Genomic DNA, 22,725 nt, shown 5'->3' on the forward strand with positions numbered 1-22,725 from the left:
CAGAGGCTCCATATATTTGGGACTGTAACCCACCCTCCAAACACATTTGTGTTACGAAGGAAGAGTGGAGGGGAAAAGAGCAGAAGGATGGCACTGCTATAAGACTCACTCTCCCGCATAATGTTGCTAAAAGGAGCAGAGAGGTTGCACACAGAAAGCTACAGAGCAGAATGGTGCCTGCATAGTATTGTTGTTGTTAGGTGCCATCAAGTCAAGTACAAATCATAGCTACACTGTGAACAACAGAGCTGAACCCTGTCCTATCCTGTGCCATCCTCCTCATCCCTGACATACCTCGGCCAACAACAACTGCAGTCACTGTGTCAATCCAACTTACTGAGGGTACTTCTCCCCTTCACTGACCCTCCACCTTTCCAAGCAGGATGTTCCTCTCCAAGGAACAGCCTCTCTTGGCAACATATCCAAAGTATGTGAGGTGAAGCATTGCCACCCTTGCCTACAAGGAGCCCTCTGGTTACACTCTCTGCAAGGCATATCTGTTTATTCTTTTGGCAGTCTAAGGGATATTCAGTACTCTTCTCCAACACCACAACTCAATTATTTGGTCACCCTTATTCACTGTCCGGTTTTCAGACACATAGCAAGTGACTGAAAAGACCATGGCCTTAATCAGGTGCATCTTGGTCTTCAAAATTACATCAGTCCTCTTCAGTAATCTGGAGTTTTCTGTCAGGAAACTTGCCAAAATATGTCTCCTTATCTCCTGATTGCTGGTGCCTAGGATACTGATTATAGATCCAAGTAAGATTAAATCGCTGACAACTTCAGTCTTTGCTTCGTCTATCCAGTGGTGAGGATCTCTGTCTTCTTGATGTTAAGATATAATCCATCTTGAAGGCTGTAGTCTTCTACAGAAGATCAAAGACTATAGCTTTCAATATGGTGTTTGCTTAGAACTCTCCAATGTGATTATGGACAGTTCTTGAAGTCTTCCGTGACTGCAATTGGTGGCAAGTTAGTTAGTTCACTCACGTTGACTATCACCTACTGCTGTCGATTCGGTTCTGACTCACACCATCCTCCATCTGGCTTCCAAGTCTATACATCTTTATGGAAGCAGATTGTTCATCCACCTTCTACAGAGTGGCCCTTGGTTTTGAACCACCAATCTTTCAGTTCGCAACCCAGTACATTATGCCACCAGGGCTCCTTTCACTGGGGTTAGGGACTAGGAAACTATCTGATCCCTGGAAATGAGATCAAGGAAGACCCAAACTCTTGAAGATGAGCTTGAAAAGATGCATCACAGTCAGATTTGTTTGGCCCAGCTACACATACTGGGTTGATTGGCTCACCATGAATGGCATCAGATGCAGCTAAACTACTTGGCTTGATTAAACAACATTTTCCACAGCTACAGCTCTGCTGTTCCCCTGTGTGAAAGAGCAGTGACTCCTTGACCTTCATACAAGAAACGACACTGTATGGGGCAGCATATGAAATAATTACAGGGAGATGGGCAAAGCAAAGCTGAAGTCATTTTCAAAGCCTACATTTTCACACAGCTTTCTATAATTTCCTAGAAAGATTAAAACTTGAATCAAAATTCATCTAAATTTAAATAAAATCTTGCACCCTACACTGAAGCCAATTAATTCTCTCTCTATTCTACAAATTAATGGTATTTAAGGAACTTGGTATTAAGAGTAGAAACCCATAGATAAGCTGTCTAACTGTTTAGTTAACCAATAACTAGTTAATCCAGTTAGTTGTTCCAGTAATTATATATTAAAAAGAATGTGACCTCGGAATTGGGGGAAGAATCATCAACAACCTGCATTATGCAGAAAAACTTTTTTTATAGAAAGTGAAGATGACTTGAAGCACTTGCTGGCAAAGATCAAAGACTAGAGCCTTTAATACAGATTACATTTCAACATCAGAAAAACAAAAATCCTAAAGAGTGGACCAACAGGCAATATCATGAAAATTGGAGAAAAAAAATCAGTTGTAACAATTTCAATTTACTTGGATCCACAATCCACTCCAATGATAACAGCAGTCAAGAAATCAAAAGACACAATGCCCTGAGGAAAATCTACTGTCATGGAGCTCTCCAAAACCCTAAAGATCAACACTATCCTTTTACAATTATGGTGCACCTGATCAAAGCTATGATATATTCAATTTCTTCCTATGCATCTAAAGTTAGATAATGTATAAGGAAGACCAAAGACGAATGGATGTCTTTGAACTGTACGGTTGGAGGAAAGTACTGAATATCCGCACGGACTGCTAAAAAAGAACAAACAAATCTGTCTTGGAGGAAGTGAAACCACTGTGCTCCATAGAAGCAAGGATGGTGAAATGCTTCTCACACACTTTGGGCACATTATCAAGAGCGGTCAATCAATGGTGGAAAATCATGCTGGGGAAAGGGAGAATCAGAGAAAGCACAAGATGGGTTGACACAGTCACCGCAACAGCAGGCTGAAGTGTTTCAGAGACGACACGGACAGCGCAGGATCTGCAGTGAACCCAACAACAGCAATTAGATTCCTGATCAGGTGCTTTGGTTCCATATAATCTAACCAAGAGAGAGAATTCTTTCTTGCTCTTACATATTTCAATTTGGGAAGATCACAGAAAATTCACAAAAGAAACTGGCACAACTTTTTTCTTACAAACTAACTGTGAATTAAATTATAAATGGATTACTAAGAAGCTCTGCTACTAAAGCTGTCTTTAAAACGAACTCATACTTTAATTAGGACAGGTAAGTACAGAAGGTCAGTCAAGTATTTGTCTTAGTGTAGTATACTTTTCTATTTTTTAAAAAAAGAGTACTTCTAGAAACATTAAACATCTTTAACATGTTGTTGTTGTGTAACATTAAGTCGGAGCTGACCCACAGCTGACTCTCCAGACACAGTTAATCAAACAGGAGATTGCCCATCCTTCTGTGGAGCAGCTGGTGGAATTTAAACAGAGTGCCTTCGGGATTGCAATGCAGCTTCCTGCCACCAGGCCGTCAGAGCTCCCTTTTACCGTAATAGTGCAGTAGTAGTAGTAGTAGTAATAATAATAATAATAATAATGCTTTGAGGCACATCTTGAGGTAGTGCCCCATCCCCACCGTTATTACTCAGTAATGATGGGTTAACCAAAGTGGAGGCCCTGAGGCTCTGCAGCCCCTGGAAACCTCACTCAGCCTCTTGCCCTCCTCTGACATCTGTGACCAGGATCTCTTCCTTCTCCTGGCTGAACTCTCCCTCCCCACCATCCTGGGAGCCTGCCTGGCCCATAGTCCAGGTTGCATTGCACAGGCAGGGATATGGTGGAAAGAAGGCTGGTGTTAGCCTAAGGGTCCAGGTGGGGATCAGTGTCACTGCACTGCAGCTGACTGCAGACAGTACCCAAGAAGGGCCCGGAGATGCTGTGCAAAACAGAGCCAAGTCTCTACCTGCAGTTTCCACCTGGTGTAGGAGGCTCTGCTAGTCTTGCAGCTGAGCCCACCCTGGCTTCACCAGCTCAAAGGCTGTAACAGGAGGAACTGCACCACTACTGCTCTGCACCCCCCACATGCCTACTGCTCCTGGGTTTTGTTCAAGGTGCTCACTGCAGTTAGATTCAAGACGTGCCTGCCAGATGCTGCAGGACAAGCTGGGGCAGGCAAGGCCCAAGGCCACCTGGCCCCTCTCCACACACGTTCTCTGGGTTTTTCTCTGGGTTCTCTTTCTGAAGGAAAGACATAATAGGTTTGCTTGTAACCATATGCTGTCCATAAATCTGACTTCTTTAACCCAGGGAAAGCCTTATACTATCTTGCAAAGATACTGTGTTTATACAAACAGATGACAAACGTACAGCTCTAATGATGACAATTACTTACCACATACTCTTGTGGAACTAAAATATAACAGCTGTTCCTGGGCTTGCTTCCCTTGGATCCCTTCCTCCCCTTCCCCTGACCTGCTCTCTATTTCAGGAGGCTAATAAGCACTGGTGGCCTAGTGGCAAGGAACTGTACAGCAATCCCGAAGGTAAGCGGTTCAAATCCACCAGCTGCTCCACAGGAGAAAGATGGGTAATCTCCTCCCAAGCAATTAACTGTCTCTGAAAAGCCACTGGAAGGTCAACTATAGGTCAGTTCCATCTCAATGGCAAACAACAACAACGCCTAGAAAGGAGCACTCACAGCATAGTCAGTCCACAGAGGGTGGTACTTTAACTCAAAGGCTTCTCTCAGTCAGCTTGAATCTACCAGCTGCTTAGAAGCAGGCAGGTGGACGATCTTCTCCTATGCCATTTACAGCTTCCAAAACCTGACTGGAGGGTCAATTATGAGTAAATTCTGGCCTGAAGACAATGAGTGAGTGAGTGAATGCTTACAAGTTTTTTTTTAAACTGTTTTTCTTTATGGCGAGGTATTACAGCCCATACTGAAGGCTAGAGTCTAAGTTTTATTCTTTTTTTTTCCTAAGTTTTATTATTATTGCTTCAAGTTGTCTTCATTTTCTGCAAGCAAGGTCCTTTAAGAAGCATATCAACAGAGTGGTAATGTGTCTTCTTTCAATTTGGATGCCCAAGGAAGCAGTAGTCATGAAATCAAGCAATATACTGAACTGGGCAAATCTTCTACTAAGGACCTTTTTAAAGTGCTAATGGTCAAGGATGCTCCTTTGAGGACTGGGATGTGACTGATACAAGCCATGGTATTTTCAACTGCCTCTTATGCACATGAAAGCTGGACAATAACTAAGGAAGACTGAAGGATTGCTGTATTTGGGTTGTGACACTGGCAGAAAATACGGAATAGGCCATGGGCTGCCAAAAGAACATACAAATCTGTCTTGTAAGAAGTGCAGCCAGAATGCTCCTTTGAAGCAAGAATGCTAAAGCTTTGTCTCATGTACCTGGGGCATGTTCTCAAGAGGGGCCAACTGCTAGAGAAATGTCATCAGGAAAAGGAAGTCCTCAGTAAGAAGAAGCGGCACAGCAGAAGATCTGACAGTGTTTGGTTCTGTTATACAGGGTCGCTATGAGTCAGAGCTGATGTGATGGCACCTACCAGTACACAGGACAGGGCAGAGTGCAGCTCTGTCATTGTTAGGGTCACTGCCAATCAGAGTTGAGTCAAAGGCCCCTAACAACAATAACAACAAAACTGCCTACAGGGTATTGCTCAAACATGTGTCAGCTGACTTCCAGCTAAATTATACCAAAGAGACACATTCAGAGGAGACTGGCTGGGGGACAGGAAGGGAAGAGATAGGGTATTTCTTCTTCCTAATCTCGCTACCTCCAGGGGTTTATCTGGCAGAAGCTGCATCTCCTCCAGTAGCTTTTTCTGCCATTAACTACCAATCCTATGGTTCTGATTTTTAACCCTGGCATAAGACAATTTTTCAATTGAAATTTTAATGAAAGTTTAAAGACACTTTGGATTTCCATTCATACATTGTTGCACATTTTCCTCCCTGCCCACCCCTCCCCCTAGCTCACTTTTCTCTTTGAAAAGAAAAAAAATTTATTTCATTGTTGTACACCACCACCACCCCAGTCCACTTTACTATGTAGCTCTTACTCTAGACTCTAAGATTTTTACTTCAGTAGCAGTTGTTTCCTTCCTTTGTCCTGTTTGCCTGGAGGGGTAATACCTGCCCTTTGCTGCTAACTCCTACGCTTATCTTCTCAGCTCTTTCACTGTCTGTTTAACCATGCCTCTACATTAAAATCCTTTGCTTGTAAAAATACTAGTTAACAATACAGACCAAGAGAACATACAGCCTTGGTCAGCTGATCTTTTGAAAAGGGTGCCAAATCCACAAGAGGGGACAAGAAATTTGTTCAAAAAAATATTATGGGAATACTGGTTTCTATATTCTGAAAAATGAAACTGAATTCATCCCCTAAAATACAAACACACAAAAAAAATATGGTAGGTCCTTAAAAAAATGAAAAACAGAACTAACTATGCAAAGGCATTTGACTGTATGGATGACAACAAAGTATGACTAACATTGAGAAGAACAGGAATCCCAGAACACTTAATTTTGCTCATGTGAAACTTAATACCTAGACCAAGAAGCTGTTATCTTAACACAACAAAGAACACTGCATGGTTTAAAATAGAGACAGGTGCGCATTAAGGCTGTGTCCTTCCTCCTTACCTATTCAATCTGTAAGCCAAACAAATCATTTGAGAAGTCAAACTTTATGAAGAAGAATGTGGCATCAGGATCAGAGGAAGACTCATCAACAAACTGCATTATGCAGATGATACAACCCTTGTTCACTGAAAGTGAAGAGGACTTGAAGTGCTTGCTGCAGAAGACCAAGGACTACATACAGCCTTCAATTTGGATTACATCTCAATGTCAAGAAAACAAAAATCCTCACCACCAGACCAACAGACAACATCATGATTGATGGAGAAAAGATAGTCAATTATTTCATCTTCCTATGATCTACAATCAACAGCCTGGGTAACAGCAGTCAAGAACTCAAAGGAAAAAAAAATTATTGCATTAGGAAAATCTTCTGCTAGCGACCTCTCCAGTCTAATGAAGAATAATGATGTCAGTTTGAAGACAAAGGTGTGCCTGATTCTAGCCATAGTCTTCTCAAAAGCAACTGCTTGCTATGCATTTGAAAGCTGGACAATGACTAAGGGTGACAGACGAAGAGTCACATGTCTTTGAGTTGTGGTGTTGAAGAAGAGTAATGAATATCCCACAAACGCCAAAAGAACAAACAGATACGTGTTGGAGAAGATGTTGCAAGAGTGCTCCTTGGAGGTAAGGATGGTAAAGCTTCATCTTGCAAACTTTGGCCGTGCTGCTTCAGAAAGGTTACTCCTTGGTGAAGAACACCATGCTTGAAGAGGTGAGGGATGGAGAGAGAAAGGAAGACTTTCAGCCAGGTAGACTGACATATTAACTGCTACAATGGCCTTGGATGTGTTTGAGACTGTGGGGCTGGCACAAGATAGGACAAAGTTCAGATCTGTTGTTCACCGGGTTGCTATGTGTTGTCCTTGTCTCGATGGCACCTAACGATGACAACAAGGACAGGTCTAACAGTGACGGAACTATCACATCGACTTAGGGAAAGGCTGGAAACCTGATTGGTGCGACTGCTGTGAATAAATTACATATCTGCAAAATGCTGGATTAGTACATACCGTATGACAGATACAGTAACTGCAACAACAGAGGGCAGCTTTTGAGATCGCTTTCGTACAACCAAACACCTCATGCAGGTGGTGGGTTAAGGTCATGGTTTCATGAGATATGCAGTCAATTGTCCAAGCGCTATGTTTAGTGCTTCTGATCTATCTCCTAGTCCTTTGCCTAGTGTCTGGGGCTTGCAAGCAGCCATCCAAGGCACAATAACTGATGGTTCTAGTCACCTTCAACAGAGGTAGGAGAAGTAGGAATAGGAGCAAGATATGGAACATGTGTCTAACTGCCTCCACGAACAGCTGCCTCCTTTGCCACAAGATCATAAGAACTAGATAGTGCCTGGCTATCATTATTGAATATTTTGATCAAAGATCTGATAGAAAAATCCCTAACGAAACAGGAAAATTTCAAAGAGATGTGGAAAACCTCATGGTCTGTAGTCTGTAGAACAGAAGTGGAAATTCTCATGTCTTCCTGGAACCATAGAAGACAGAAGAAACTACTGCCCTAAAATCATCTTTGAACAATAAACTAAAAATATCCTCTGAAGTCATCTTAACATCAAACTATAGTTTAGCGTAACAAATTTAAAAGGCTTAGAAAATATATACATGGGATCAAATTGACAACCTCAGCTAGAAATATTAGTTAAGAACCGTTGAGAGGTAAGTTAGTTCATGTTAAACTCAGAAAAGGAGGGTAAGAATGGTTGCATGAAATTAATGTCATTACATTTTAAAAGTAGAAATTGCTGAATTGGTGTATGTTTTGCTGTCCATATTCTCAACAACAAAATAAATTTAGGAAGAAAAGATTCAAGTAGTTTTGTCTTCAGATTAGACCCTAGCTGACAGAATGATTAGCAAAGACTTCTAAAAACATATATGTGTATATGTGTGTGTGTGTATCAGTGATCTAAGTGAGTCATGAATTACATAAACAAAAATTTTATCCACGATGCAGCTAAGAAGAATCTATAATCTCCATTTCCTCCAGCTGATGTGTTTACAGCAACTAGACAGAATAAGAACATGTGCCCATGTCTATGTGTGTTTGTACACACACCCCAATTTTTCAGTGATGAAAAAGTGGGTTATAATGAAAATACTTCAGCATCTGAGTTGGGGTCATCATCATGGTTCTACCATTACTTTCTAAGTGTGACCTTGGGAAGACCTTTCTATCACCAGCCCATGTTTTATTCATCTGGAAATGAGAAATTGAGGTATGTTCCTTCTGCAGTCTCTCCCTAGTCTAAAATCTTGTGATTCTAAGTTTACTTTGAATATGCATATGACTCTAAGCATATGATTATTCTTAGAGCTATGAGCAAAGCATATACCTTCTGTTAATGAATTCCTATCTCACCAGAGAGGCAAGTCTGTAACTAGTGCTCAAATTATAACCCAAAGAATTTTTTTCTACCTTCTTTTATTACAGCATCAATTTAGTATTGAAATAGATTTCTGACCCCTAAATACAGTAGGGGGTTAATTATTATAATGATGAACTGATTAGCATACCTAAAAAAAACCCCCAAAAACACATGGCTCAGTGCACTAAGGTAAATGATTCCAAAGACAGATGCAACGAAATCTTCCTTTTTTCTCTTTTTTACGTGTAATTTATGTTGTTGAGAATACACTTAGCAGAACATAAAATTCAACAATTTCTACACATACACAAATCAGCAAAAACATACTTTGAGTTGGGCAACCATTTTCACCCTCTTTTTCCAAATTATTCCTCCTTTATTAGCACAAACTCACTCTCCTCTAAATTTCCTATCCAATCCTTCAGGTTAGTGTTACACTTTCACAGCATGTATTTAGATCTTAAAACAGCACCAGACTCAATCTATAGGCTGAGCACAATCTCAAACAAAATTCCAACATCCTTCTTGACAGAAGAAGAAGAAAAAAAAACCCAATCCTTAACTATTATATGAACTTGTGAAAGGCTCTGACCAGCTAAGTCAGTGCTGAAACAGAACAAAGTTCACACTTCCTGATACTAAACCATACTCTCCGGGGAGCTTGGAGGCACTGTCCATAGGGAGTTGCTCCGTTAACCAAAGGTGGTGGTCTGAATCCATCCTCAGCTCCATAAGAGAAAGACAAGCAATCTTGTGCAATTTACAGCTTCCAAAAACCTGCTGGGGAATAGGAATCAGTTCTAAATGGATGACAATGAGTTAGTCACACTGCCCCAAGGTGTCCTGGTGGTACAGTGTGTTATGTGTTGGGCTGCTAGCTGAAAGAGAAGCAGTTCAGATACAAAAGACTCCCCATGACACAAAGATGAGGTACTCTGCTGCTGTTCAGTTATAAAACCTCAGAATCCCGAAGAAGAGTCACCATGAGTTGGAACCAATTTGATTGCAGGGGTTGGATTCACTGGATATAGTTCATACAATGTAATCAAAACTGCCTGATACCATGCCCAGGGTTCCCCCCAGGCACTCCTACCAGAGTGTGTGGCATCTCCCTTTGCTGGAGGGTGTCCACTGTGGCCACAGACACCACATCTGGCACATCAGCATGAGCATCCGCCATTGCCACCTGCTGCATGTTCCTCTGAGAGACTCAGGGTCCTCTGAATTTACTGCCTGACTCTGCATTCCAATCTTTGTATCTCTCAGATACACTGTGTACTTTACCATAAAGGCAATGCTGAAGGAAAAAAAACCCCACACAAAACAACCAACCAGCCTGCTAATGGTTTAACAACAAACATGTAAACCAGTGGAATAGAATAGAGTCTAGAAAGAGATGTACAGTTTGGCAAATGTTTTAAGCCCACTTAGTGAGAAAAGGCTAGTCTCTTCAATAAATGATGCTGGAGGAAATGAAACAATACCCATGCTTCACACCATAAACAAAACAAATTTGCACTGAATTAAGGATCTGAACGTGCAAACTAGAATGATAAAATGATTAAAACAAGGAGTAGGAGTAACACTGTGAGACCTAGCTTCTAACAATATGTTATCCAATATAGTAACAGTATAAACAGCAAAGACAAAATAAGTAGGACCTTATAAAAGTTAAAAATATTTGTTCATCAAAAATTTATTTTAGATACCAACTAGAACATGAGAGATGGAAAATAGATTGAGATTGTTAACAGCTTTAGCTTACCTGAATCCACTATCAACACTCTTGGTACAAGTAGCCAGGAAATCAAAAGATGAAGGGCACTGGGGAAGTCTGCTGTCAGGGATCTCTCCAGAGTACTGAAGAGCAAAGGTGTCAGTCTAGTGACTAAGATGTGACTGATTCAAGCCACAGTCTTCAGAAGCACTTGCTATGTATCAGAGAGCTGGACAATTACTAAGGATGACAGAATAAAAATTGACGCCTTTGAGTTGTGGTGATTGAGAAGAGTGCTGAACATATCATGGGCTGACAAAAGGGCAAACAGATCTGTCCTGGAGAGGGTGAAACCAAGCTGTTCCTTGGAGGCAAGGATTTGGAAGCTCTATCTCACATACTTTGGGCATATGGCCAGTAGGGACCAGTCCTTGGAGAAGGACATCATGCTTAGAAAGGTGGAAAGAGAGCCAGGAGAGGAAGACCTCAGATAAGATAGATTGACACAGTAACTAGGGTAATGAGGATACATGTGTCAGAGACAGCGAAATTGGCTCAGGATAGGACAGGGTTCAGAGCTACTGTACATAGAGTCTCTATGAGTCGCAAGCAACGCGACATTTAACCACCACTAACAACTGGAGAATCATCTCTAGATACTCTATCCAAAATCAAAATACATGTATCACTTCAACAACAACCAAAAAAAAAATCCAGTGATAAATAGCCCAATCAGAAAACTAGCTAAGGATTTAGACAGAAAAGACAACCTTCAAATGGCCATCAATTACATGAAACGATGTTCCGTATCATTAGCATCTGAGAGACACAAACAAAAATTACGATGAAATGCCATTTCCTCCCACTAGGATAGCTTATAGGTTGACTATAGCCTTCACTATGGTTCACACACCAACATACGGGAAATAATTCATAACGATAAATGGAGAAAAGACTAATGTAGTCAAAGATTTCATTTCACTTGTATTCACAGTCAACACCAATGGGAGCAGCAGTTAAGAAAACAAGTCACCTACTGCAGTGGAAAGATCTGCTGTTTAACCCTTTCAAAAGTGCTACGGAAAGGGACTACTTGGTTGCCTAGCGGCAAGACACTGTACTGCAATCCTGAAGGCATGAGGTTCAAATCCACCAGAGCCTCTGCTGGAGAAGGAGGGGCAATCCCCTCCTTTGCCAGTCAGATCTGATTCAATGGTACACAGGAGGGGAAAAAAGTGCTATGAAGCAAAAATATCACCTTAATGACTATGGTGCACCTTAGGCCAATCTAAGCCTCAGCAGCATAAATTGTTTCACATGCACGTAATAGTTGGCCAATGAATATGGACAACTGAAGAAGAATGGATGTCTTTGAATTATGCTGGCAAAAAATACTGAGTATACCACGGACTGCCAAAAGAACACACAAATCTTTGGCGAAGTGATGCAAGAATGCTCCTTTAAAGCAAGAATGATGAGACTTCGTCTCATATGCTTTAGACACATTATCCAGAGGGGCCAATCCCTGAAGAAAGACACTGGAAAGTCAGTGGAAAAGAGGAATATCCTCAACAGGATGGACTGACACAGAGGCCAAAACAAAGCGCAGAAATTGTGAGGATGGCAGAGGGTCAGGCATGTCAGGGTGCGTAGGATCATGATTCAGAACCGACTTAACAACACCTAAGAGCAACCAAAGTGGCGAAGACAAACATACACACATGCTTAAAATAAGAAATGTTGGCAAAGGTGGTACAACTGGACCCTTCGCCACTGCGGTATACAAAATGGTACAGCTGTTGTGGAACACAGGCTGGTGATTCCTCAAAAATTAGAAAACAAAACTACTGGATGACTCAAAAATTCAACTGCTGGGTACATATTCAAAAGGCTAGAGAACATAAAGAGTAAAGGAGACTTGTATACTTATGTTGCTCTAAATGATATTCACTACCACCAAGAGGTAGAAATGTCCATCAACAGATGAATGGATAAATAAAATGTGGTACGTACATGCATACTGACTGGAAGAGATCTATATTTGTTCCTATCCCAAAGAAAGATGACCCAACAGAGTGTGGAAACTATAGAACAATATCATTGATTTCACATGCAAGCAAGATTCTACTGAAGATTATCCAAAAACGACTGGAACAGCACATCAGCAGAGAACCGCCAGAAGTCCAGGCTCGGTTTAGAAGGGGTAGTGGTACTAGGGATATTATAGCTTATGTTAGATGTATCTTAGCTGAAAGCAGAGAATACCAGAGGAATGTCTATCTGTGTTTCATTGATTATGCAAAGGTGTTTGACTGTGTGGATCATAACAAACTGCGGCTGACTTGGAGAAGAATGGAAACTGCAGAACACTTGATCATTCTAATGTGAAACCTATACTTGGACCAGGAGGCAGTCATCAGAACAGAGCAAGGGAACACTGCATGGTTCAAAATTGGGAAGGGCGTACGCCATACCTTTTCAACCTATATGCAGAACAGATTATCCAGGAGGCTGGGCTCTAGGGGGAGAAATGTGGGGTCAAGATTGATGGAAGATCTAGCAACAATCTGCGTTATGCAGATCATACAACCCTGCTTGCTGAAACTGAGGAGGACCTGAAGCACTTGCTGCAGAGGGTCAAGGACTGCAGCCTCCAATACGGATTGAGGCTCAATGTCAAGAAGACAAAGATTCTCACCACTGGACCAATTGGCAGCATCAGGATGAATGGTGAAGAGATTGAGATTGTTCACAGCTTCAGTTTGTTTGACTCCACAGTCAACACTCTCAGCACCAGCAGCCAGTAAATTAGAAGACGTATTGCCATGGGAAAGTCTGCTGTTAGGGACCTCTCCAAAGTACTGAAGAGCAACGGTGTCTCTTTGAAGACTAAGGTGCACCTGATACAGGCCATGGTCTTTGCTATCACTTGTTATGCATCAGAGTTGGACAATGACTAAGGAGGATAGAAGGAGAATTGATGCCTTTGAGCTGTGGTGCTGGAGAAGAGTATTGAGGGTACCATGGACTGCTAGGAAAACAGATTCATCCTGGAAAGGATCAAGCCGGGCTGCTCCTTGGAGGCAAGAATTCTAAGGCTCCGTCTGACATACTTTGGACATGTTGTAAGGAGAGACAGGTCTTTGGAGAGGGACATCATGCTGGGTAAGGTGGAGGGACAGCACAGAAGGGGAAGGTCCCCTACGAGGTGGATTGATTCAGTGACTGGGATAATTGAGATGGGTGTGTCAGAGACGGTGACTGGCACAGGACAGAGCAGAGTTTAGGGGTGGTGTACATAGGGTCGCTATGAGTTACAAGCGACTCAACGGCACATAACAACAACACCACGTACATGCAACAGAATACTCCACAAGCAGGAGAAACAAAGTGCTTATAGGTATGCTCCAACATGGACAGAGCTCAAAGGCATTATGCTGAGTAAAATATGGATAAATATTATATAAAGTCACTTATATATAAAGATTAGGAAAGGCAGACTTATGAAAATTGAAGTTTATTGGTGAACAAAAGGAGTGAAATGGCATTGGTTGAGAGGATCTAGCAACAGTAGTGACAAAAACAGCACCCTCACTAAGGGTTGGCTTACACAAACAACTACTGTAAATTATTCAATACATTTTATACCTAGAAAAGGTGAAACTGCCAAAAGTTATGTGATAGATATTTTACCAACAACAAAAAGAGGAGCTGTTGAAGCTGTTTACAAAAAAACCAAACACTTCCTGGGATTTGGTTCTCTGGTATAGAAGTTTACAACTACAGCTTCATGGGCCAACCTAGTCAGTCAGCATCACTATATGGTCAATGAGTCTGCTCTACCTTCTCATACACTGCCTGCTACCCAAGGTTATAAAAAGTCGTAAATTGTTCCTCAAAGCACAACAACTGGTCTCTATCCACCTGGAATAACAGAGGATGAAGAAGAGGTAAGTATGGGCTGAAATGAAATGTGTGGTTAATTGCCTTCATAAACAGCCTCTCTGGCTATAAGACTAGAAGAAATGGATGGTGTTCACTACTATTACCAAAAATTCTGATCAAAAATTCTGTAGTAAAATCCTCACCAAGGTGGGGTGGGGAGAAACAGAGAACAGTATTTCAAATTCTCTTGGACTCTAGATTTTGAAGAGCCCTGAAGATTGGATAAAACCCTAAACTATTGTCCAGAGATAATCTTTGAACTATACACCAAAAATATCCCCTAAAGTCTCGTTTAATTTTATTTTATTAATTTTAATGAACATTTACAGAGATTTTGGATTTCCATTCATTCATTGTTGCACCCTTCTCCATGCCCAGTCCTCCCCTCCAGTTCACTCCTCTTTGAAAAGTAAAAGAAAAATTCTTTCATTGGTATACAATCCCCCTGCACCACCACCCCACCCACCCAATGCCCTGAGTATACTCCACTATGCAACCTTATTTCTGGACTCCTGTGATAACCATAATACCTTTTCATATATCGCTTTTAAGTTGTTCTTTCCCTCATGTTTCAAGGCAGTATACATAATTTATCCAGTTTTTCTCAGTCTTACCCCAACCCTGATGTCAGTCCCAACAGTATCACCATGCAGTATTTGTCCTTTTGTGACTGAGATACTTCACTCAGCAAAATGTCCTCCAGGGTCACCCATTTGGAATAATACTGCATGAGTTCCTTGTTTTTCAATGCAGTGTAGTAGTCCATTGTGTGAATATCTCTATCCATTCGTTTGTTGATGGGCACTTGGGTTGTTTCCAACTCCTTGCTATTGTGAAAAAAGCCGCGATAAACATGGGTGTGCATATATCTGCTTGGGTGGCAGTTATGGTCTCTTTGGGATATATTCCCAGTAGTAGAATTGCTGGGTCAAATGGTATCTCTATTTGCAACTTTTGGAGAAACAACCACACTGCCTTCCACAGTGGTTACACCATTTTACACTTCCACCAACAGTGAATAAGGGTTCCAGTTTCTCCCCAATTTCACCAGCATTTGTTGCTTGCTGTTCTGTTAAATTTTGCTATTCTGACTGGGGTGAGATGATATCTCAGAGTTGTTTTGTAAAGTCTTATTAAAATTGAACACAGCTTAGTTTAAATAGTGTAAAAAAAAAGTCTGCCTTGACCATTATGCTCTTTTAAGAGTCTGTATTGGGTCAAATTGATAACAGCAACTCAGACGATTAAGACTGAAACATGATGGGGCAGCATGTATGTTAACAGAGGAAGAGCCACTTAGGAAAAAAGTGAAAACGACTGGACAACTCAAAGTATCAGTCAGTGTCTCTAAAGGGTATTTGTAGAAATGTTTGGATCAGCGTATGTCTTTCTGTGTACATTCTCAAAACAATGATGAAATAAATTTTTAAAACAGAAAACACTCAAGGTAAACATTATCAGTTATTTTACTGTGTCTTTATTTTTCTTATTACACTGGTATATTTACAAAATTTGAGTATATTGCTTTCAGGCCAGATTCTTCCAACTTCCCTCACCCCTCCATCAAATTGTACAAGCCCATGATTAATCTCACACACATGCACACACACATCCTCATTCCTTTGCTTCCACCCTCTCCTCCACCTTGTGTTTTTATTTTTAAGGAGACTTCAGGCAATATTCTTGGTGTAGATTTTAAGGATATTTCAGAATAATGAATCTGGAGGTCATCCAGCCTCCAACACTCCAGAAAAAGTATAAAGCCGAAATGTATTAAATTACTTCTACCTATTGTGCTAGATTTCAAGAGAATTCAAAATTCTGTTCTTTACTTCCCTCCTTTTGGTGAGGATTCCTCAATAGAATCTTTGATGCAACTAGTCAGGAATGATTGCCAGACACCATCTACATCCTATGATCTCATAGCAAAGGAGGATGTTGTTTGTGGAGGTAATGAGCCACATATTCCATGTCCTATTTCTATTTGCGACTCTCCACCTCTCCTCTATTCAGGTCAAATTGAGACAAGTCATTCCATCCTGAATGGCTGTTTGCAAGTTTTTAAGATAATATGCACTATGCAATGCACAAGGAGGTACAATATAGCATGGTATCTGTGGTGAAATGGCTTTTCTAGGCCATTGTCTGATTTTGTCTCATAACTAGGAGGTCACTTGCAAAAGGAATATGTTAGCCTATCCACAAAGGGACTGGCTATATTTGCCATTCCACCAGGTTTAAAATGAACAGGTTCAGTGGCAGAAATTTAGGAATCTCACAACTGGCAATGAAGCAGCAGCACCCTTGGAGGTCAGAGATTCCTGTACCACTCAGATCAGGGCTTAAAGGAACAGCAGCAGCAGCAGCAACCACAGCAAGAGAATCAAAGACCCAACATGAGACAAAGTTGACCAGGACCTGCTGCCCTACAGAGCCAGAGCCAGGGCTTTGGCCCAAGCTATCTGGAGGCTTGGGGAGGAGGGAAGAATGTCATATTTGTAAAATGCCATAACTAGTGAGAATAAGAGAGCTTTGAGAAAGACCTCCAACAAGGTGGACTGACACAGTTACTACATCAATGGGCTCAACTGTATCAGAGATGAGGAGGATGGCATAAGATAGGCCACGATTTAGGTCTGCTGTTCATAGGGTTGCTATAAGTTGTACTCAACTTGACAGCACCTAAAAACAACAAAGCTGCAAGGCTGAATGCTAAAGGGCCTATAAGCACACTTCTGAAGCTGTCCTGATTCAAAAAGTCTATACAGCTACCAACCTGATTTGTAATACATTCACTTGCCTAATAAACCCCTTAACTGCTGAGTATTATTCTGTGAGGTCTGTGTAATTATTGCAATGGATTTCACACTAAGTTGAGTAGTTGGATTGGTTCTGGAGTTCGTAGAAAGGGGTGCAGTGGCGTGAGGGGTATCTGGTAATTGGTTTTATGTTGTGGATGCTGATGATGGAGGAAGTTCCCTCTTGTGGAGTTCATAGAGGTCAAACTCAGCCATCCCCCTTGCTGACGGTGTTCTTTTTACAAAACCATAACTGAACCACCAAACCAAGAAGCCATGAAGTGGCTTCTGCAATGTGATCATGCCACACTTCATTTAAACAAAGATCTCTTCTTCCTCCCCTAGAAATTGGGCTGCCTGTGCCACTTGTTTTGACCAAGACATTGCTATATAATCTTTGGACTAGTCTTAGGAAATCTGTAACATTGTGTCTTTATTTATTGCAATGCATCTTGCTGGAAGCCAGCCACATGCTATGAGGAAGTTCCAGCAACCATGGTGAGAAGCCGTGTGGGGGAATACTGCAGGCCTGTGCCAACAGCCTAGTTGAGCTCTCAAAAACAGGCAGCACCAACTGCCGTCCACATGTGTCAAGCTATTTTGGACCTTCCAGCCATCTCAGTACTCGATGAACATCCTGTGAAGCAGAACTGTCCAGTCAACTCACAGAATCACAAGGAAGACAAAAAATGTTATTTAAATCTAGGGAGCTCCAGAAGCCTTGTGGTAAGAAGGTGGATAGCAGCTGTGCCGTCAACCTGAAGGAACACTGTTTAAATCCACCACCTTGAGGAGAAAGATGGGCAATTTCCTCTCCTATCTCTGAAAACCCACCGGAGGGTTAGTTAGGAGTTGGTTCAGACTCCACTGTATGTAACAACAATATTTAAGCTATTAAGTTTTGGAGTAGTCAGGCAGGAGCAGAAAACTTAAAGGGAGCAGAATCCCAAGCCTAAATGGGTTATTTCTTCTGATATATCATCTTGGAGCAAAGTCTTCCTCTAGCCACATTTACCAGTCATTCAAATATCGTATCTGACTTCTGTACCAAAACCAGAAATTCACCATCATGGAGTTTATAATCTAGCTGGAGACAAAGAAATCCAAGCACAGGCCAAATTACGAAAGTGGTGGTCCTACCCAAGAAATGGTACAAGGGGCTCTGGGAGCCCCTAGCTGGGGGCCTGATCTTATCAGGAAAGCTGAAAAAGGTATATCCCCCTAGAAAGTAAAGAGTGAACTTAGGTCTCAAGGAAGAGGGACAGTGAACACAGAGGGCTCAGCACATGTACGTACAGCAAGAGGAAGGTCATGTGTTCAAGTTCTGTGTCCACATCTTAGAGTTCACAACTCAACACGATGCTATTAGGCCTGCATTCCTCCTAAGTGCAGCCTTAAAAAGGGAAGGTGAACAAATTAATCCCACTTTGATCAGATATCTCCCTCCCCCAATCTCAGGGGGGAAAGGTTTACCTGGAGTACACAACAAATGTGCAGTGTCACTGTATTTTAATCCTCAACTAACATTAGCATTTTGCCCACTCTTTAATTCCTCTTTTCATTCCTTCCCCAAAAGCATCTATCACAGTCCTAGGTACTCAGCATATGCTTAATAAATGTTTCCTAAATTTGAAACTGGTTCAAATCATCCGTTGATAAAGGGCCTGTCAGAAGTTCTCTGAGAGAAATTCTACAACCTCCCTTAGGAAACCATCACAATGATAATAGCCTCTTAGGAAAGTCTTGCTGTAAATCATTCCCTTTCTAATTTTAGCCGATTCTTTTAACCTCAATTAGAACCAAGAACACTTCCTCATCTTTCCAAAGCATGCCTTTGTATACACTCTGAAGATCATTACTGGGTCACCCTTAGCTTTCTTTTCAGTAGCAAAATACTTATCTTCTCATCTTTCCTCAAAGAAGCCACTTAGTTGTTCCCTGGGTTTGTTCCAAAACTTCCATATCCCTCCTAAATCGGGGAGGCCAACAGTCTATTAGACCAGCAAACAAGGTCAGTGACGCCTGAGGGACTCCAGGACCAGCTCTCAGCGAGCAGTCAAGTCATATTTCTTAGTCAGCTTTTTTCACAAGTATGCACAAGGATGTAGGAACGTGTGCGTGCACGTATGTGTGCATGTACACATACACAGATAACAGGACTTCTTTCCAGCTCAAAAACTAAGGCTGTTCAACTGGATGAGTGTGCCAACTCTCCTCTTTCCTCCACCACCAGCCCAGCGTTCTCCAACTGGTGTTTGTTTTAGTGACTACTTTCCCCCATATATTTATAACTGATAGAACAGAGAAAAGAGCAACATTATTTTTAGCGGTAACCTCAGTATGTTCTTCCTGTGTGAAGGCATCCACAAAGACTGTAAAATGTCACCAAGAAGTTCCATCATCCCAAGACATCAAGCATCCAAATATCACTAAATCACTGGCTATTCTTCAGATAATGAGGTTCTATTAACATGAACAGCTGTTATGCTTTTAAAAATATTTTGGGCAATCGGGTGAAAACTGTTCAATTTTATTTCATAAGATGTTGTTAAATTCCATTTGTAAGCATTTTTCATCTTTTGTCAAATATCTGTTACTTTTTATTATAGCCATTTTAGAAGTTTATATCATGACTTTTACGTGAACTCTAAATTGATTCTAAAAATTAAGTACGCTTTTTATACATAAAACAGTAAGATCTGTAAATAATCCCTTTAATAGGCTAATTTTCATATTGAAAAAATATTATAACTTAAATTAGTCCATTTTACTAAATAAATTCATTTCAGAAAGACTTAAAAACATTTGTCCTAAAACTCTGCATTGATTTAAATTACTCCCAAACTGCTTAACAGGAAGTACCTCTAAAACATCATTTAAAACAATATCTAGCAGCACACTTGGTATGGAATTGCTACATAAATTATCTCACTTAACTATCTGCATAAAGAGAATACAATATAAAAATATTAGGGAGAACACTACTGCTTTGCTTCAGCTTAAAAAACCTAAAACATGAGGGAAGTGACAGTGCAGATGAACTCAAGAGTCAAACAGCTCATAGCATGCACTGCTGTATAATTAGCATTTCCTAGATTTTACAACAAAACACCACCAAAATTAAAGCCCACTGTCATCCAGTGGACTCCAATACATAGTGACCCTCCTTCAGTTCTGAAGCTATAAATCGATAGGAAGGAGACTGCATCTTTCTCCCAGGGAGAGGATGGTAGACTTGAATCCCTGACCTTTCCATTAAGAGCACAACACTGCAACACAGTGGCCACCAGGGATGCTTACCCAAACTAAGCACCTAGAAAAATAAACATGAGCAAGACTCCAAACATTTGCAAGATTCTTTTTTTAAAAAACACATAATGCCTTCGAGTTATGAAAGAAATGCTAAAATAAGTACCACCAAGGGGATAAACAGAATTCTATTAGAATGAATATAAAATGTATTTCTTTTCCTCGTGCTCCCTGAAGTAATGAGTTGTTGTTAGCTGTCACGAAGACGACTTCCATTCACCAAGACCCTACATACAACAGCTTGAAACCGTGGTAGTACTAATTTTCACTTCTGGAGAAAATTTAAGCCTGCATGCTATTTCAACTCAAGTGATGTACTCTTTTGGAGAGGTGTAGGCCCCACCTTTGTCTAATATGACCCCGTTGTTGGCAATCTGTTTAAATTTATGATAATTACTAAAAAAATCAGCACAACTGCCTTCACAAGTTAGAAACCCATCACTAGATATTGAGTCACCTACAGAGAAGAGAACGCCCCAAGGTCAATCCAGCAGCCCACGGGGAAGCCTGCATGAAAAGTGCAGCGCGCCAGCCCAAGACCTGCCAGGTCACCTCCACATGCTCAGCCCTGAGGAGTGACAGAAATGAGATCCTCCTGCACAACCTCTCTAGGACCCGGAATGGGGGGCTTCATTTACAGCACGCGGGCAGTAAGAAAACACAAGATTTCCTGTGTCGAAGTAGAAGGCATCCAAACATTCAGCATAACTAGAAATTTGGAGTACAAATTGCGTGCGGGATAACCAGGAGGAATAAAGTGTAGTTATAGCCAGACCCCAGGGACTGAGTGCCAGCCGCGGCTTGTTTTCATTTAACGAGTAGGATTCCGCGCCCCCCGCCCCGACTCGACCCCCAAATTAAGCCAAAGAAGGATGTGGTCTCACATCGAGACCAAACTTTGTTCCGAGACAGTCTTCCCTTTGACCTGAGCTCGGGGATCCTTCCCAAGACCCAGAAAGAGAAGACTCAAATTAGGACAAAACAGAAGAACCCCTTAACTATCTGCCTAGATCAGAGTCGAATTACATAAGGTGCAGCTGATGTATTTCCAACTTTTAACCTCAATGCACCTGACCCAGGACGCCGACGCCTATAACCACATGCATCGATATATATGCATCGATAGACGAACTAAGTTCGTGGGGCAGCTTGGAGATTTCGGGACGAGACCAAGAGGCAGAGAGCCCGTGCGCCAGCCGGAAAGAAGCGCGCACGGAGATGCGCCCGCCCGGTGGCTCCCCACGTGGGGACAGCTCGGCCCCAGACCCCTGCACCTTGCACTTGGCCTCCTCCCCATCATCCTCCCTGCGCCCACCTTCCTACCTGTCTGAGGATGAAGCTGGTCGAAGTGGTACTGCCATCAGATCTTTTCAACCTGCTTCTCCGGGTCGTGGTGCCTCGGGCCACCTGAACTCGACACACGGGGCCAGAGAGAAGCTGGTGAGCACTGCAGCATGGAGCTGGGCGACCACCCCCTTCAACCTCCCTCCCCCGGCGAGCCTCCAGACATGCTCCTGGGGTCCTGTAGAGCCCGTACCCAAATGTCTCCTCTGCGCCCCCTTAATCCAGCTGCCACCACCCACCCACCCCAAGTCTCGACAGGTGAAAAGATGCCGAAAATGAGCAGCCCGCGAGCACCCACCACATCCATTAACAAAGACTCTCAAGGTGCGGGGTCCGAGTCCCCGGCATCCGCTGGGGAGGCTGCAGGCTCCAGAACGCGAGTGCAGAGACTCAAAGAAGGTGAGGAGGAGGAAGAAGAAGAGGAGGAGTAAGTGAAAGAGGAGGAGCGGGAGGGGAAAGGCAAGAAGGGGGGGGGGGAAGCAGGGCTGCCGCCTCGCAGGACTGGGGGCCCCGTGCGCCCGGCATGAAGGCGGGGCGCTCTCTGGACGCTGGGCGGGGTGAGGAGGAGGAGGAGGGGGCGGTACCTGCGAGCTGGGGGAGTGTGGCCCGTCTGCGGTCCCGTTCTTGGCGTAGGAGGAGGACATGGCTCACCGCATGGCCCGCCCGTGCGCGGTGGGCGGAGGGCGCGCGGCCCCCGAGGACGCGAGGCGGGAGGGGAGGAGGGCTTGGAGCTCCTCAACCCGGTGCCGGACCCGAGCGCTCCCCGACTCTCGGCCACACTTCGGGGAGCGCAGCACCTTAAAGCGGAAGCGCGCTTCGCCCGCGCCTGCAGCGCGGTCAGGGGAGGGGGTTTCTGGGGACCTCGCCTACCAGAGCCGATTGGGAGAAGCGCGCTTTCTCCCACCTAGTGAGAGCCTTACATCAGAGCTTTCCAGTGGATGGAGGGAGGGGGAAATCTGGAATGGGGGTGGGAGGATTAAAATAGTCTGCACAGTTTAAAATGAGACAAAGGTGGCACGGTTCATGAATCAGGACTTGGAGAGGGAAGCTGGTGCAGTGTGGCAGGGAGTGGGAAGACCCGAGCGGATG

The 22,725-nt window shown here is 42.7% G+C and overlaps 1 protein-coding gene across 3 annotated transcripts in view; it reads right to left on the bottom strand.

The window, feature by feature from the left end:
• The window catches only part of CACNB4 (calcium channel, voltage-dependent, beta 4 subunit), a 360,400-nt gene extending 338,064 nt beyond the window's left edge, over positions 1-22,336 (bottom strand). The window contains exons 1-2 of one of the 3 annotated variants that reach the window (XM_006880771.1): positions 21,935-22,005; positions 21,616-21,699 (exon numbers count right to left, since the gene is read on the bottom strand). In XM_006880771.1, the coding sequence (XP_006880833.1) occupies positions 21,616-21,699; positions 21,935-21,943 (93 nt within the window). In that variant the 5' untranslated portion in view covers positions 21,944-22,005. Of the gene's footprint in view, positions 1-21,615; positions 21,700-21,934; positions 22,006-22,220 lie in introns of those variants that run through there. The other 2 variants (XM_006880770.1, XM_006880773.1) reach the window with 2 other exon arrangements.
• Between the last annotated feature and the right edge of the window lie 389 nt (positions 22,337-22,725).

Source organism: Elephantulus edwardii, unplaced genomic scaffold (genome assembly GCF_000299155.1).
Source record: "Elephantulus edwardii isolate Elephantulus edwardi_28Jun2011 unplaced genomic scaffold, EleEdw1.0 scaffold00010, whole genome shotgun sequence".
NCBI classification, from domain to species: Eukaryota; Metazoa; Chordata; class Mammalia; order Macroscelidea; family Macroscelididae; genus Elephantulus; species Elephantulus edwardii.